Source organism: Meleagris gallopavo, chromosome 4 (assembly GCF_905368555.1).
Source record: "Meleagris gallopavo chromosome 4, MGAL_WU_HG_1.1, whole genome shotgun sequence".
NCBI lineage: Eukaryota > Metazoa > Chordata > Aves > Galliformes > Phasianidae > Meleagris > Meleagris gallopavo.
The window spans coordinates 60,028,236-60,042,891 of NC_139407.1; the positions used below are offsets into that span (position 1 = coordinate 60,028,236).

Sequence of the window (14,656 nt, forward strand, 5' to 3'; positions counted from 1 at the left end):
CTAAGGGAAGACCTGTCTTGCTGAAGTAACCAGCAGCCTAATTCTTATTTTTTTTTTTTTGGCTACGTAGGAGTGCTTTTCCCTCTCAGGTCAGACAACGGAGTCAGGTACATTCTAGACATTCAGTGGAAGTCCACCTCTAGACATTGTGACGGTTTGATCCTCCTTGAGTTCTAATTGGGCAAATATTCAGGTTTTGCTTTTTTTTTGTTTTCTTCGGAGTTTTTGGAGATAGTATTTTACAGTCGGATGTGAATATATATTTATGAGCTGCTGAAAAGTTATTGCAAATAGTTGCTTGTCTTTCATTTTGCTTGCATTTAATGACTGACACTGAAGGACTCTTCATGTGTATGTAGCATGGAACCAGCTTTCATAAGTATATAAACACAGGGTTGTACTGTCTTCTATACATATCAGAGTAATACACAGCAATAGCAGTTAATTTCAGCCAGAAAGGATGTTGCGATAAACAGTTCTTAAGAATCTGGCTAACATTATCAGTAATGGATTGGTAAATAAAGCCAGGATAAATTCATTTTCATACTGCAAAAGGGAATAAAAAAAGAAAAAGTAGACTCTGTATCATCTAAATTTGAAGTAGTGAACAGTTTATCTGTTAGCTCTTGCCTGCAGCATTGATTGTTTAGTGTAAAACTGGATTAAATCAAAGAAACATTTCTATAATTTTTCTATTTTTGAGAGGAAAAAATGTACATAACTTCAAAAAGGCTCAACTTCTATGGAAAGCAGAGGAAGGTACCTCAGTAGATCCAGCAGCTGATGAGTAATCTGTTAATTGGATTGCTAGAAGTCATACTCTTGTATAGCTGTTGAAGAAATTTTGATCTGCATGAATTCCTGAGTATATGATGATTTAGTATTGGAACTCAACCATTATAATGTGTTTCTACTGTGAAGTAAGGCTTGGGGATTTGTGGGGAGAGAATGGTGGCGGTATTCAGAAAGATTTTGTGAGACTAACCAATGTCTTTGCAATTTTCACACTGTGTATGTGAGAGTCCTTGAAGTCTCCTGTGTTGTTCAGTTAATGAAGATGTATGAGTGTACCACCTTAATGATATTCTTCTGATTACTTCCCTTTCAGAAGGGTTTTTCCTGGCATATGTTGTTGGAATGTCTGATATAAGGGTGCCCAACCAATTGGCTGAACTGAGCGAAAAGGAATTTTCTTGGGCTGCATATACATAGGTTGCTCTGAATGTAATGCCTCCTATTTATTTCCATGGAAACTACAAGAGATACAAAGAGGACAGTAACGCTATTTGATAGAGAAAACTCTCAGCTACAAAACACTACTTTTCAACAACTTCAACAGTCACCACCATTAGCTGTCCGTTTTCACCAGCAATGAACATGAGTATCCATGCCACGTTCGTAAAAATCTGTAGCAGCGGAGGTACCCACGGTTGCTGTTACCTCTGCTGAAGTACACCACCTGACTGTGCTCACATTCGCTGTTTGGCTTCCATAAACATTCAGAAAGTGTTGATGAATGTAAATGGGTGCAGTTATTTCCACATGGAGGAATTCAGTGACACATCTTTGCTTCATACACACTTCCAAATCAGACCATATCCAGTCAACTTGCATTGCAAGCTGTGCCAGGCTGCATGCAGCCTGTGGACTGTGAGTTGGACATGCTTGGTCTGATGTATCTGTTTTAGAAGCTCCACTCCTTTACTATCCTATAAGTAGCTATGTATTTTCCTTACAGATGTTTGAAGTACAGGTGATAGTATTGTCTCCATTTTTTGAGTGAGAGACCTGAAATCTTGAACATATTACAGCTTGTACAGTTGTAGAACTTGTATCACTGAGGTAAGGAAAATGCTTAGGTTTTCAGTGTCTTCTTGACATCTCTTTAAAAGCCAGACCAGTTATCCTCAGGGTACTCTACCCTGTGATGTGGAAGTCTGGGATGGGGAGCAGAATAAACCCCCCACAGTTCAGGTGGAAACAGTTAGAGACCTACTACTCCACCTGAACTGTCAGAAGTTAATGGGGCCAGATGGGATCCACCTGAGGGTGCTGGCAGAGATGATTGCCAAGCTACTTTCCACCATCTATTCAGCATTTCTGATCAACTGGAGAGGTTCCAGAGGATTAGGAAGTTGCTAATGTGAATCCCATCTACAAGAAGGACCATAAGGAGGATTTGGGAAACTGCTTGCCTGTCAGCCTGACCTTGGTGCCAAGAAAGGTTATGTGACAGATAATCTTGCATGAGATTGCATAGCATGTGCGAGACAACCAGAGGATTAGACCAGGCCAGCGTGGGTTCAAAAACGGCAAGTCTCCTTCTATGATTGACCAGCCTGGTAGATGAGGAAAACACCAGCATAGCCTACCTACACTTCAGCAAAGCCTTTGATGCTGTCTTTCACAGTATTCTAGAGAAGCTGGCAGCCTGTGGCTTGAACAGGTACATTCTTTGCTGGGTAGGGAATAGACTGTGGGGCTGGGTCTAGAAAGTGGTGGTAAATGGAGTTAAATCCAGCTGGCTACCAGTCATGAGTGGTGTACCCCAGAGGCTGGTGTTTGGGGCCTATCCTGTTTAATATCTTTACTGATGACCTGGATGAGGGAATTGAGCGTACCCTCAGTAAGTTTACAGATGTCACCAATTTGGGAGGAAGAGTCAATCTGCCTGGGGGTAGCAAGACCCTACAGGGAGGGATCTGGACAGGCTGGATTGCTGGGCTGAGGCCAGTGGTATGAAGTTCAGTGGCATCCTGGCATGTATCAGAAATAATATAGCCAGCGGGAGCAGGAATGTGATCATTCACTTTTACTCAGCACTGGTGAGGCTGCACACTGAGTATTGTGTTCAGGTTTTGACCCCTCAATACAGATATGATAATGAGGCCCTGAAGCATGTCCAAAGAAGGGCAGCAAAGCTGGTGAGGGATCTGGACCATAAGTCTTAGAAGAAGCGGCTGAGGGAACTGGATTTTTTTAGTCTGGAGAAGAGGAGGCTCAGGAGATAACTTATCACTATCTACAACTTCCCAAAAGGAGACTGTAGCAAGGTGGAGATCAGCCTCTTCTCCTGCATAACTAGCAACAGGACTAGAAGGAATGGCCTCATGTTGTGCCACGGGAAGTTCAAATTGGATATCAGGAAGAATTTATTCACTAAAAGAGCAGTTAGGCACTGGAACAGCTCTATGATATAGTTCATTTGGTTGTAGAATTAATCTTCAAGGAGGAAAGATAAAGGTAATCTGATTAAAATATTTGCTAAGTGTTCTAAACATTGTCTTTCTGGTACATCTCTTCAATTCACTAAAAATAAAAGGAAGAAGGAAGTGTTTTTAATTGACAATTTCTTTGAATATTAAATTTTACTTGGGATTTTGCCATTTTGACTTTTCAGATATTTTTCCTTAGCATCTCACCATCTACATTTTAATGTTTGCTATATCTATTTTACTATATACTTGTAAATAACTTTTGGAAAGACAACTAACAGACATACTGTAGGTGTGAGTTGTCAGTGGAGAGCTGTATAATGATAGTGAAGTTTGGACAGGCAAACATTTGATTCACATCTGTTTTGGTATCTGCTGCATATCTTCTCCCTCAGTGTTTGAAAGATGTACAGACTCAGAGTGTAGGTACAGCTTTAAGCTGTACAGGGCATAGATTTATTTTAGCTCAGTTAAAAAAATTACATTTTAACAGACAAGATCCACAGTTCCCCAGAGTTCAGGAGGTTTTGAAATTTCTTGTTTTTCATCAGGGTAAATTTTTGTGCCATTTGGAAGGTTTCCCAACCGTACTTTGAGCTCACTGTATTAAAACAAGATAAAAAGACATGATTCTGTCAGTGTGTAATATTGTTTTATTTTAGTGATTGCTATTTCAACAAAGTGTTCACAGAGTGACAAGTGATTTTTCCTTGAACACAAAGATGAATAATGACACGCACTTCAGCAGATGCGTACGCTTCCAAAGAATCTATTACCTAGTAGGAAAGCCTGTCAGGAACAGGTTGCGTGAGGTTCCTCGGTTTGGTCTGCCCAAGCTGGGGAAGCTGAGACCTCATGGCAGCTGCAGCTCTTCAAGGAGAGCAGAGGGGCAGCTGATCTCTGCTCTCTGGTTAGTGAGAGGACCAGAGGGAATGGCATGGAGCTGTGTCAGGAGAGGGGCAAGTGGGGGTTAGGGAAAGGATCTGTACCAGAGGGTGGTGGGCATGGCCCCAAGCTGCTGGTGCTCAGGGAGTGTTTGGGCAATGTTCTCACATTTTGGCTTTTGATTTTGGGTGATGCTGTGTGCAATCGGAAGTTGGACTAATAGGAGAAGGGAAAATGGCTTTAACCTGAAAGAGGGGAGATTTAGGTTAGGTATTAGGAAGACAGTTTTTAATCGTAGGATGCTGAGGTGCTGGAACAAACTTCCCCAAGAGGTTATGGATGCCTCATCTCTGAAGGCATTCAGGGCCAGGCTAGATGGAGCTCTGGGCAGCCTAGGTCTGGGGGAGGCAACCCTGCCCGTGGCAGGAGATTGGAACTGGATGGGCTTTAATGTCTCCTCCTTAAGCCATTTGGTGATTCTATGACTCCGTGATCCTTATGTGTCCCTTCCAACTCAGGATACTCTATGATTCTGTTATCCACATATTCTGTAGCTATTAATGGGCAGTTTGAGATAACAAGTGGATAGCTTTCTCTCTATCCACTGAAATGTCTCACAGCAAAAATGATCAATGCATCCACAGCCTTCTGAGTTGTGGGTCAGGCCCATGGTTAAGAAATCAATCCTTTCACTTCTTGCTTGGGTTTATAAAGTTCTGCTATTATGCTCCCACTGCAAATAAACTGCACTATGGAAGAATTTTTTCTAAAGTCTCCTTTTACTCCTTATAACTGTATGCTCTTATCATTTTACCTTGAAGTATTTTTTCATGAATTTCTAGAGAAGAAAGAAAATACTTTTTCCTGATAAGTACAAAAGGTTTATTCTTTTTTCCTTTCTTTTTCTTTTTTTTCTTTTTTTTTTTTTTCCCCCTTCTTAAAACTTGACATAGTATGATCGTGGTTTTTTTGCACACAGAAAAATAAAAACCAAAAAACTTATCTTCTAATTTGGTACAAAATGCATTCTGTACTGCTACGTAGTATATTCCCAAAGCAGGCATGCACTGCAGTCCCAGAATTCATCCTCCCCAACCCTGCAGCTGAGTTATTACAGAGACTTCTGTTAGTAAAATGTTGATTCTTTATATATGCAGAATTGGGGAACAGGGAACACATAGCTCAAGTAAAAAAAAAGTCTGGAAAGCCAACTAATCTTTTGGATGGTTCTTCCCTTGAGCAATGTCCTTGAGCTACAGTCTCTTGTACGTAGATTTCTTAAGGAGTAGCTGATATTCTTGGGCTGCCTCAAGAGAAGAAAGATCTTTGAGCATGAATAAATTTTTCTATAGATTCACTGATATTCTGCTATCAGCATGGTGCATCTTTATGGATATGCATTGTCCTATTGTGTCAGACTGAAATTAGAATTCTTTTTTTGCCTGATTTTTTTTTTCCCCTTGAGTTAGCTCATTTGTATGGAAGAAATTAATAATTTTCACTATACTTTTTCTACCTTTCTCTGAAAATACCTTTGTTAACTAAGCATACTTTTTTGAAATAACTTTATTCTTTCTTTGTAATACTTTTTATAAGTACTAAGAATTAGAATAGGAAGTTCTGAACTGGAACTTTTTATCCTTTTTGGGCTTCCTCCCTCTACTCTTTTCATATCTTGATGCAGTTGCCATTCCCATCACTCCTGTGGTGTCACTCTCCAGTGATCCCATTGTATTAATCCTGGAATTGCCTCTTCAAGGTAAATTAGGTCATCTTTAAGGTTCAGAGAATGATTTCAGGATTTTATTACTGGGCAAGCCACTGACCTGATATTATTTCCTCAAAGAGAATATCCTGGGCTCAGTTTCCAGCGTGCATACTTGTTCTGCATGATTTCAGTACATCTGGCTGAAGTCAGTATTTTACTTTTTTCTTCAATTTCTTGTCTGTCAAACACCTCTGGCAAATTAGATTTAGCACTGTCCACCCTATTCCCCTTAGAATTTTAATTAGCTTGTTGCTAAATACCCAGTGCAGTGCAATTGTATGTATTTGATTTCTACATCATTATTTGTCTGAACCAAAGTACTCTGATTTACATTAATTTTTGTAATGCACTGTTATGTATCTGCAAACAAAACTACACTATGGATCTAATCTGTTCAGTTGTGACTATAAAATAGATATGCTTTTGGCTTCAGGCTGTGAGTATGATCTGTGTTTCACAGTCATTTTTTACCCATACACAGGGCAGGTGAATAAAGTAAATACACATGATTATTTACTTTTGTGCCTTTGTGCATAATCTAGACATATCAGAACATTTTGCGGGTGGTAGAGAAGTTGGAACTTGATGATCCATGAGGTCCCTTGCAATCCAAGCCATTCTCTGATTCTGTGCCTCATGTTTTTGATGATGACAAAACCTTAAAAAGCTACTCCAAGACCACAGCTGTAAGTTCTTGCAACACGTGGATAATTGGATAAGTGATAGCAAAGTAGCCCTCTCTATCTTCATACCACATGTCCTCTGGATTAAGTGACCTTCTTGGTGGGATGGGGACACGGGCAGATGGAAGCCAGGTGCCCTCCTGCAGGCAGGTGTGGACTGTTCTGCTTTGTGTAGCTTGAAGGAGATCTGCTCTGAGCCACCTGTCAGGGACATGGTGAGCTAGGGATTCCTTGTCTCACTTTTCCCTCTTGCTTTACTCAGTCTTGTCCATGTGAACATCAGCAATAACTCACTTGGGCAAGGAGTATGCAAGAAAGAGCCCAGTAAGGAACAATAAAAAGGGAATAATGTGCTACAGGGCTGGAATCAGTTATAGGCTGTCCTCAGTGTCATGCCGGGAGGGGCACAGGTAATGATTATCTTGGATAGACTGGACATGAGAACTGCAGTGTGTGACCACAGAGATACCTGACAGGGCACCTTCAGTCCTGTTTAAAAAGAGATGGTTATTCCAGTGAGGAGAATGTAATGTCATGGAAGTCCACCCACTAGCCATCTGTCTTAGGGAAAGCTTCTTGGTGGAGAAAGGGACAAATGCCTTAAATGAGTCCCCTTCCAAATAAGAAGGGAAAAATTGTAAATATGGAGAGACCATATGGTGTAATTTGATGCTATAAGGAACAAATGAGGCTTCACCCAAAGTGATTTAATTTTGGATGTGGCTTGCTTTGAGTTTTGCTTATTAACATTTTGCTAAACTAACGTTTTACTTGATCATTGATTTTATACCTGGCACTGCAGATGGAGGTACCTAAACCAGATGTCATTTCTTGCTGTCAGGTTTCCAGGAATTCAAGACAGTTTCTGCTTAGTGCTCCAATTTATAATATTTGTAGCTTAGTGTGTAAAAAATACTGATGGTCACGTACCTGCTTTGATTTTATTTATTCAGAACTATACTGATCCTCTGAAAAAGAACGTAAGGAGTAGATACTTTTGTCAGTACCAAAGCCTCCCAGATCTTGGGCCAAATTCTTCTTTACACAAAATCAGGTTCTGAAATTAGCTATTTTTTTTTCTGCAAAGTTGAGCAGGTACTGTTATTATTCACATAAAGCCTTTGCTCTGCTTAGCAATTTTTTCAAAACTTGTGGGTGGGTGGTGATGGAATGTTGTATGTTTTGTGCTTCTGACTCTGCTCTGGGTAGTGACAGGATGAAAACTAGCACTGCATAGACCTGTGACATAAAGACAGAGCTAGTGATATCTTTTTAGATCTGGAAAAACATTCCTATTCTGGCAGGTTTCTCTTAATAGCTTATGAGCAAAAAGAGAACAAAAGAGTAGCAGAGGAGTAATGAAAATTGATAGTTATACAAAGTGATCTTTTACTTGTTTATTTACTTATTTTCCTCAGAGCATTTCTGTGCTGAAGCCTTTAGAAGAAAGTGCTTACAGATGTTTGATTTCTTACAGGTCCTCAGATTTTGGGACGTTATACACAAAGTTGAATCTACAGCCTGGGATTGCCACTGTTATTGACAATTTCTACATTTGCCCCACCAACAAAAAAAAGGTATGTGGCAAAAAATGGTGTTTTGTACTGCAGAGGAAACTGCGATTATGTATGTGAAATGTTTTATCGGCATTAAAACATAGGGGAATGGCTTTCACCAAGTAGCTGGTCACCCTAGGTTTATCTGTGATATATCGGAGTGGAATATTTCTGATTGTTGAATAATATACAAGAGGAAAAATTGCATGAAAAATTTTGTGGCCACTAACTCCTGGGTATCGGTTTTCCATAGTTTTCCACAGAAAGGAAAAAAGCAAATCCTGTAGATTTTCAAACATCCACACAAATTCCGGGTCAAGCATTCAACCTCTTCATTCTTTTTATATGATTTCAAAGTCCTTTTGGATGTTCCTGAGTATTAAGTATAGGAATGGGACAGTCTGTCATTTAGAATGGTGTTTATCCTGTGCAAAACCTTAATTAAAAAATAACAAACACCTCTCCTTCAAACTCTTTCTTAAAAAATGTTCGCACATCATTACTGAACGAAGAAGCTTTTCATGGCTCTTTAAAAGATTAAGTGGACTTTATAAGTGAGAATGAAATCGACCCATTGAATATATTTACAGTGGATGCTATATTAGAAGCAACAAGAAGAGTGATTATGAGGGAAAAAAAACAGTAAGAACAACCTTTCTATGTCTGCAAAATTTAAACTGCAAGAATAGTGAAAAACATTGTGAATAACACAAACGCAGTGGGTCTTCTGTGAAGTAAGAATTTTCTCTTGATAGGGACCTTTTAACTACAGTGTAATACAGAAGAATTGATTTCATGCAGAGGCCACTGATTGGAAGGACAGTCTTAGTTGTGATTGTCTGTCTATTCTGCTTAATGAAAAATCAGTGGAATTTGGTGAGGCTGCCTGGATGATTAAGTGCATATTTCATTTCTCTTGCAATTGTGACTGTTTTTTTTGTTTGTGTTTGTGTGTGTGTGTGTGTGCGTGTGTGTGTGTGTGGAGTGGAACTACCACCAAACACGTGAAGATTCTGTGCACTGTCTATCTCAAAACTAAGATTTACTGTTTATTTCAAGTCCAAAAAGAATTTAAAAAAATCTTTACCCATTTCAGTTTCTGGATTGAAAGGTAAAAGGATGAGAGCTCAGTGGGAAATTTTTCCCATCTCACCCAGCTAGAGCATAAAAGCCTGTACAGCATGTCAGTGACTGTGTGATTGTGCCAGTTGTCTGGCAAAATAAACAGTGTTAAGATCACTGCTGAATTTCAAGCCTGAAGGACACACTGAGGTTTACAAAAAAATCTCTCATGTTAACACTATCTTAGAAAAACCTGTTTTCTACACAAGTCAACTTGAAGACTTTAGAGATATAAATTCAGCTTAGTGAACCAATATTACATTGCAATCCACTTCTGATAGAATCTTTTCTTTTTGGTAGTCATTAAATATGCTATTTTCATGTTGAGTTTTGCTTCTCAGTAGATGGTATTCAGTAGTATGCAAAGAACAAAAGCAGAAGAACGAAGGATTTCTAGGATCTGAAATTATTCCAGGAGAAGATATGTGTATACATGTAAATGTACATATATACACATGTACATGGTTGTAACAAAGCTGAAAGGATTGGGATCAAACAATGTAGTCGGCATCTTCAAACTGGACTTGGAGGGGTTGGGGTCACACCTAGCAAGTAAGTGGGAAGTCTCCATGTCACAAGAACTTTGTCATTGGACACAAATGCTACCAGCTGATTTCACGAAAGTCTTTTGGAAAGATAGAAGAAAATTTCTCCCTTATCTCTCTTCTTCAGCACAGATGCATTAGGACAGAAGAAAACATTTGACCTGAGCAGAAGTCTCAGGATTTGACCTCATACTGATGTTACTAGATTTCAGATTGCTGTGGTGTGGGTTTTCTTCAACCAGTATACATCTTTTGAAATATGCTGAAACTGGGAGCTGTGATGGAGTGCTGACTGTGCTTCCTGGCACTGAGCATGCACTTTAAATTTAAGGCATAAGTAGTCCCATGCTATCACTTAGTGTTTATGGACTGGGAATGTGCATGAAAGCAAAGATAAAAGCCATTGACAGGGATTTTTTGAATACTTTGCATATTAAATGTTATTCTGTGCTTTCATTTTGTTTACATGTTGTAGACCTCATTTGTAGAAGAACTGATACTGCAAATATAATGATCCGCATTTCTACCTCATTGTCATCAGATCTTTAATCTCACCTGGTTTTCACTCTGTAGAATTTAGGTGTTTTGTCAGCTCTTCTCCTTCTGTAGTCCATAGGTAGTCCATAGAGTAACTTGGGTCCCTCTAGGCAGTTTATCCTATTAAGGTCATTGTACTTACGAAAGTAAGACTGAATGGTCTTATATGTGACTTTGTTACTCTAGCGAGTTCACACAGATATATATATTAATGGAATTAAATATTTACAACAAGGCTCCAGTCTTGTTCTTAGGTTAGCATTATTTCTTCAGGTTTATCTCTGCCTATATACCAGCTTTTGGAGTGCATTAAAGTTGCACTCAATGTGCCTGCAGTCTTTGAGGTATAATTATGCTATAAAGACCAATGGACTTGCAAGTGATCTTTATACAGAAAATGTGAAATTGTACTGGAAATTTTTGAACCCTATGAATTGCTCATTTGTACTTTTTTAAGATGTGTCCGAAAAAAAGATTTGATACTACTTATCTTCCCTGTGCCATTTGTCAAGTAGTTAAAATTCCACAGAATCATAATGGTGTTTATGATTAAGTGCATTTGCAAGTGCAGAGGTTAGAAGCAGATAGTGCTCCATGGAAAAGGGATTGTATTCAAACAAAACACAATGAAGCATTTTCAGCATAAGCTATAGGAATGCAGGGGGCTTTCAAGTAGCTGGTGGAGGGAAGGAAATCGATTTATAAACCCCCCTGAATCCATCAGAAGTGTCATGTTTCTTTTTCTCCATTACTCTTCTGTGAGTGAGTTGTGATGTCCATAGGTCTGCCAGAAGAATCAGTATGGAATTATATCAAGATCATGTCTACAAAATCTTTTGTACATAGAGTTCTCTCTGTCTGGGTCTTGTTCTGTCTGAATGCACCAGAATTCTGATGTAATAATTGCGTTGCTGTGGTTGTCACAGGACTGAATCTATGAAAGCCAGTTTTGACAAGAAATGACGACAAAGCTCTGAGAATAGAGCTTTAGAGAGCTTTGTGTTACTCTGAATAGCCTTTCTAATGAAATCACGGTATGAAGGTGTGAGCTGTGGCTGTTCTCGATGTGATTGAAAACTGAACTGTTGTCAGGAAGCAGCACAAGGAGGAGACATTCACTCCTACCTGCAAAAGACCATGTAGGCTCACTCTGAATTACTATGAGACACTAATTGAAAGTTTACACTTCCTGAGTATATATTATTATTTGCTTTATGTTCCAGTTGCTTTTAGTGTGATAGAAACCTGCAACCAGAGCCAGGGAAACTATTAATCATGTTGTTCTTAAATGATGCTGGAAAGTTGTAGGGTAATGAGTGTGAGATCTCGTATGCAGCCTCTGACAGTAAATTCTGAATTTGAAATACTTTTTCATTGATCAGTGACGTAAAATAGTTTTAGTCTATGCAGTCCTCAAAGTACTGTGCATTGATAAGGGATATTCTTGTACCTGAAACAACAGAATTTATGTAATTATCTTGTTTGCAGTAATTACTCTGTGCTGATTGTATCAAGTAATGCAGACATTCTAGGATGTACCACAGTGTGAATATAATTGGATCTGTATCCTCTGTTTTCCAAGCCAGCATTATAACTGTGGTTATGAACTGATGCACACAATTCATGGAATAGGAAATTACAATTTCCATAGTGTCAATCTGGAGTCAGCTAAACAAGGTAAATTCTTTTCATAGAAGACAAAAGTTAGAAGAATTCACATACACTGAGCTAAATTGACAACAGTACGTAACATTTTTGTAGGTCATATATGCTGCTTAGTGTAGAAGTTACATATTTATTTTAATTCAGTATAAAATTGATGGGGAGGAGCTAAATGAAAATGCTTATCTTTTCCCACATTTTAATTTTCATTGATGCATCTGCATTTGATGCATCCATTGTTTCGGATATACACTTTTTGGAAAGTAGCAGGTAAGCAGTGTATATTCAAGATTTTCACATTAACAGAAAATAAATGTTTATTGTGTCTATGTTAATAGATAAATGGGTTGAACAATTACATTCTCATCTGTCGCAATAACCAATAGCTTCATGATTTTCCAAAATAAGGGGCAAGGTGGCAATTGTGTCCTTTTGCTTGACAAACCTTGCAGAACATATAAAATAGTAATGAGAGTATAGGTTATCCTGACAATATTTTATGTCCCGATTCTTTAAAAATTGTATACATTTACATGAGATAGCAAAATGATATTTTCCACTGCTATAAAAGTCTTCAAGAAGCATCTGGGTTGAGCAACATTTGTAGTCACTAATCAGTAAATTTGTTTTGTCCTTTCAGAGCAAAACAGTCAGTAGTGGAAGGTACCAAAAAGCAGCATGGTTGCGTTTACTTGTAAGGAATAATTGTACTCCATTATCAGTTTCCTTAGAGAGAATGCCAGTACGTCTAGAAACATACAGAACAGAATTATCTTACACTTTTTTTGTAGTAATTGGTCTCAGCTAAGAAATTATGTCTTTCAATAACCTGAGTAGTTTCTTCAGGAAGGTTTCACTTTGAAATTGCAGGACAGCCACTAAGATGATCAGTGGGCTGGAGCACCTCTCCTATCAGGAAAGGCTGAGGGAACTGAGGTTGTTTAGCTTGGAGAAAAGAATGCTCTGGGGAGACCTCATTGTGACCTTCCAATACTTGAAGGGAGTGTATAAACAGGAGGGGGAATGGCTGTTTACAGGTGTGGATAGTGATAGGACAAGGGGGAATGGTTTTAAACTGAGACATGGGAGATTTAGGTTAGATATGAGGAGGAAGTTTTTCACACAGAGTGGTGACACGCTGGAACAGGTTGCCCAAGGAGGTTGTGGATGCCCCATCCCTGGAGGCATTCAAGGCCAGGCTGGATGTGGCTCTGGGCAGCCTGGTCTGGTAGTTGGTGACCCTGCACATAGCAGAGGGGTTGAAACTAGGTGATCATTGTGGTCCTTTTCAACCCAGGCCATTCTATGATTATGAAGTGTTCTTTTCTGATAGTGTCACCATTAAGTTTTATTCTAGTGATGCACTATCAAAATACAGATGTCACCTGACTACTTAATTTTGCTTTAGACTTCCATCCAGGGCTGTCCATTCATCCTCGGTTTTTTCCAGATGCTTCCAGAAATATGCCCAGTAATAAAAAATTTATCCCACCCATATTTTGCTACTAAGTGGCTTTCTGGGAGAAGCAGTCCTGTGCATAAATCCCAGGTTTCTTCATACACAGCTGATGAGCAATTGCCCAATTGATGTCCAGTCCAGAAGAGTACTACAGGGAAGTGGAATTACGAAGGCTAAATAAGTTGAGCTGTTAGTTAGGAGTCACCATCCACAGCAGAGTACCGCTGAAACCAAGCCATACAGGGAGAAGATTTCATGGTTGCACTTTGATAAATGTGTGTTGAAAAAAATCTACTAAAGATTTGAGAAGCTGAAAGTGAAGCAGCTGCAAATGAAGACCATAGATAGAACCTGGCTGGAACATAGATTGGAATCTGGCTATTAGAAAAGTACTGGGGCTAAATGCTGACTGAATGGAGGTTAGGAACTGCAACTTCCTCTGTCTGACTGATTCCCGCTGTGTTTGAGAAACCGTGGCTTTTTCAAACTTTGCATATAAGCAGGACTGAATCAGAAATATATAACTAGCAGGATTTTTGCATTCTAGATTTTTGCAAACTAGCAGGATTTTTGCATTCATTCTCAAAACACCTCTAATAATTCAAAAGTAATAGCAGTATTACAGTATTTAAATATGCTATCTCCTTTAATCAATTGCCTTTGAATATTTTTTTCTATATCTGTTGGAGAAAAATTGTTTTGGTTTGGTTTCTGTAAAGAGATTTAGGCACTTTCTTTGCACTTCATCCTGATCTTCTACATACAGAGCTTGAAAGGAATCCCATTTCTCGCTGAATAGATGCATTGTTGTCTTTGAGTACTTTTTTTGCAGGCACTTTTAGAACACTGACTCATATACAGTTTGAAGCTGCCTTTAAATTCTGTTCATTTCAGTTTTGCTCTGTTTGACCTCTAAAGGTTTTATTGTTCAGCACCTGTAGACCATAGTATAAGGCTGCAGTTTGTTTAAAAAAACAAAACAAACAAACAAACAAAAAAACACAAGCAAAACATAAACAAAATGAAAACATCTGAATAACAGTGCAAGTTTAATGAGGACTAGTCTGTAGGTTTACCATTGCATATACTCAGTAATGTAGAGGGTATGTGGGCTAAATGGGTGAACACTTGAACAGTCATTATTATTATTATTTTAGATTATTGTATCCTATTATTCTATGTGATACTTACTGTAGAGATCTCAATTTAAGCTTTTGAACTAAC

At 38.7% G+C, this 14,656-nt stretch overlaps 1 protein-coding gene across 7 annotated transcripts in view; it reads left to right on the plus strand.

Annotated features, from left to right (window-relative positions):
• The window catches only part of SORCS2 (sortilin related VPS10 domain containing receptor 2), a 537,034-nt gene that overhangs the window by 304,946 nt on the left and 217,432 nt on the right, over positions 1-14,656 (plus strand). For all 7 annotated transcript variants that reach the window (XM_085223524.1, XM_085223526.1, XM_085223528.1 and 4 more), the window contains one exon: positions 8,029-8,128. In XM_085223524.1, coding sequence (XP_085079650.1) covers positions 8,029-8,128 — 100 coding nt within the window. The remainder of the gene's footprint in view (positions 1-8,028; positions 8,129-14,656) is intronic.